At 41.3% G+C, this 3529-nt stretch overlaps 1 protein-coding gene across 2 annotated transcripts in view; it reads right to left on the reverse strand.

The window, feature by feature from the left end:
• LOC102199140 (rho GTPase-activating protein 44-like) overlaps positions 1-3529 on the reverse strand; it is a 46115-nt gene that overhangs the window by 35063 nt on the left and 7523 nt on the right. For both annotated transcript variants that reach the window (XM_013909020.1, XM_013909019.1), the window contains exons 5-7: positions 2774-2885; positions 2094-2170; positions 43-160 (exon numbers count right to left, since the gene is read on the reverse strand). In XM_013909020.1, the coding sequence (XP_013764474.1) occupies positions 43-160; positions 2094-2170; positions 2774-2885 (307 nt within the window). The remainder of the gene's footprint in view (positions 1-42; positions 161-2093; positions 2171-2773; positions 2886-3529) is intronic.

Consider the following 3529-nt stretch of genomic DNA (forward strand, 5'->3'; position numbering starts at 1 on the left):
GCTATGTTAGTTAGTTTATTGGGATAAAAAGTGATCACTGACTCGACAGATCTCCATGCGGTTGGCTGCCTCCTCCATCTCTTCCCTGAGGTGGTCGGCCTTGGCTCCTGTTGGCTGCAGGTTGCTGGACAGTCCAGAAGATTTGGTAGACTGAGTGTACCTGTGAGCAGAAGGTAGGTTTCAGTAAGAAGTGAATTTGAGTCACAAAAGTAGTCAGGATTTTTTTAGGGCAGCATGTTAAACTGTTAGAAGGCATTTTTCTTTGCCTTTAGCAGATCTAGACTTTTGTTCCCGAGTGAGAAAAGCGTTGACAGCGAGACCTGACAGCTACTTTAACAAAGTGACTCACATAAACAAATCAAACTGTTGAAGGCAATGGATTAAGTCTGTGGCTGACAAAATACTAACACTTGTCTTTCTATATACCCTCATTTATTCAGCTTAAGCTGTTTTGTCTTTTAAGTATTGCTCTCAGACTCTCCTCTTCCCCCTCCATCCATCTGTCTGTCAGTGTAGATAATGTGTAGAACTGCCAGAGGAGCTCAGCACACAGCAGCATAATGGGAAAAATTGCTTTAGATTTGGGTCACTAAAGAACTGGCTGGCTGGACCGCAGTGAGGAAAACAACATTTCTGCATGTCACTGCTCAAAATGGCAGTGAATCAGCTGAAAGAAACTGTGGCAGTTGCCCGTTTCAAACAGGATCAGGCACTACTGACTTTATTCTGCATCAGCTAGACGCCATTAAAAGTTAAATTTACCTGAAAGTTAACTGAAGTTAAGAAATAGCTGCATAAAAACCCTCAAAGTTACAAAGCCAGTGCAGCTGTGAGACATCAGACCGATCCTCTGCAGAGTAAAACGGATTATGTGGTGAGTTATTAATGCATGTGTATATATTAAAGCTGGATGCAATCGACTGGTTTGAGAGGCCACATTTGCGAAGCCTCGAACAGCTGCCACCTTATCTTTTTGAAACCAGACATCACGCGCAAGAAACCGCGGGACAGTCCATGCTCATATCGTGGACATACCTTGCTTTACTGCCTTTCTGGACACTAATGGGGACCATAATTTAAAAACTGAAAATGATGTTGTTCTTATTAAGACAGTAGTGTCAAAATGCATCAAGAGCCCAGAAGATCATCGAAGTACATGGAGGACATTTACAACACACGCCGCCTCAGCAAAGCCACCAGTATCTGTGTGAACCCCTCACATGCACACACAAAGCTCACAATCACAGCCTCATCTTCAACAATTTACACTAATGAGCTATATTGGCAGATATTTTATATTTTTTAAAATTTTAATTCGTTTACCGAGTTTCTAAGAAGTTGCTTTTGTATCTCATTGGACTGTAAATAAAGGAATTATTTAAATCCATAAACTAATCAGGAAAACAATTCCTGAGGTCACAGATCAAGGGAGTCTATGGTTGCTTTCCCGTAGACTTCTATACAACAAATGTCTTTTTGTGACCAGGGGAGTCGCCCCCTGCTGACTATTAGAAAGACTGCAGGAAGCTACATCCGTCCTTTAATTTTATAATCTGATATAAAGCACTCCTATGTCAACACAGCCATAAAATCAGGCTTAGAAAGCCTTTTTTCTTTCCAATTTTGTCCACTAGCATTTAGTTCTAGTCAAAAATAATAAACAGCACCCTCAAAAATAAAAGTCCGCTTCTACAGCAGCTCAGGAAGTAAAGGTTTCATTTCAGTGTTTGAGCCTATTGCTCTAAACACCTTCACACTGATACACAATCTGTTTAGCAGGAAGTGTGAGGAGGAATCCGCCAGTGGTCTGTGGTATTTGAAGCACGAGTGTAACAGCTACAGACATCAGTATGAAGGTCCACACTGAGTGTGTTCGTTACAGAAAAAAAGGACAGTCTGGTTTAAAGTGAGGTTTTCACACACGGGCAGCAGTCTGCGGTGTGAGGCAGACGGCGGCGTCACGGTGTGCAACAAAATCCCAGTGACATTCAGTGGGAAGCTGCACAGCCAGTCCATTCACAGCTGATGGAGTTTCTCCGATAACAGCCAAGCCTCTCTCTCACACACACTCACACACAGAGAAACACACTCACCGTGTGCGTGCAGAATCCATGTCCAGGACCAGCTTCGCTAAATGTTTCCTTTGTTTCTGGATATTTGGGATTTCCACCTGAGAGGACAGAGCAGAGATTTTCCTTCAGTCTGCTGTGTTAGTGTGAAAGAGGACAACAAACAGCCTCAGTATTGTGAGGCTTTGCACCTGTAGCAGCAGAATCAGTCTGGGCAGCACTTTCTCATTCTCATGGAGATTAGCTTACTGGCTAATTTGCAGAGCAATAAGTAGAGTTCATCAGAGAAGTCCCGTGTTTGGGGACTGGAGGCAGGAAGCTCCAATCTTCTTGCTATCAGTTTCTAACTTTTTATCACTTCAAAGTATTTTATTCATAGATACAGGGCACCTTAATGAGCAAAACTACACAACAGTCCTGTCATGCTGAAACAGCTCATACCTCGTGTGAATTACATGTTGCCCCCTTTCCTTCTTTTCTATTTTTCTATTAAAAAAAAATAATGAAAAATAAACCATTTTTATAATGTTTTTCTGCCCTGTTGAATTTCAGATGCTCTATAATCATATCACAATTATATTTCCACTTTTTCTTACCAGGACGCATTTTGGACTCCTTTTCTAATCAGATGCTTGCTGTTACTGCTGTTAATGTGACTGGAGCTCATTTATTAAACAGTTAGTCGCACGGCATTGTTTCTGTACCTCTGCGAGCTCGTACAAGGGTTCGGTCACGTCCCTCTCGATGGTGAGCTCGAACAAGATGAGCTCCTGAGCGAGCTTTTCCTGCGTGTCGCCGCAGAGCTTCAGCATCTTTCTGCAACAGGAAATATCACAGCGGATTCACCGAGTGCAACATACGCAGGTCAGTGTTACAGCTCGCTTCCTGGTTTGTAATATTGAGGTTTCTCTTGAATCACTGTGAAAACCTCATTTCTTTATAGTTTGCTTCTATAATATCTGTAGTTGGACACTGGCTGCTTTTTCACTCATGCTCAGTACAGTTCTTGTACCTAACCATTTTCAAATTGTTGTTTTAAGTCACTTAAAGTGACTCATGACTCAATTAAGCAATAAAAATGCAACTCAGACATTAAACCAGTGATGTATCTGCACATAATAAACAATTATTAACTAGCAAAGAACCTTGTTTGTTGCAAAAGCACATAATTTCTTCCCATTTCTTTAGTTGAAGCCGTCTGACAGGCATAAAATACTATTTTTGCACCAACGAGGTGACTTCTAAAGAATGTCATTATATATCATTACAGATATTATTATTATACTCGGGATGTGAAAAGCAAATCAGTTCTGGGTCATAAAAATGTTCCTCTCTGCATCAGCCTTTCCAAAGAAAATGTTTCCAATCTCATCGATGATCAACAATAATGTAAATTACTGTGTGTGTGTGTGTGTGTGTGTGTGTGTGTGTGTGTGTGTGTGTGTGTGTGTGTGTGTGTG

The sequence above is a fragment of the Pundamilia nyererei genome, unplaced genomic scaffold, assembly GCF_000239375.1.
Source record: "Pundamilia nyererei isolate P.nyererei 1_Seehausen unplaced genomic scaffold, PunNye1.0 scaffold00017, whole genome shotgun sequence".
Lineage (NCBI taxonomy): Eukaryota > Metazoa > Chordata > Actinopteri > Cichliformes > Cichlidae > Pundamilia > Pundamilia nyererei.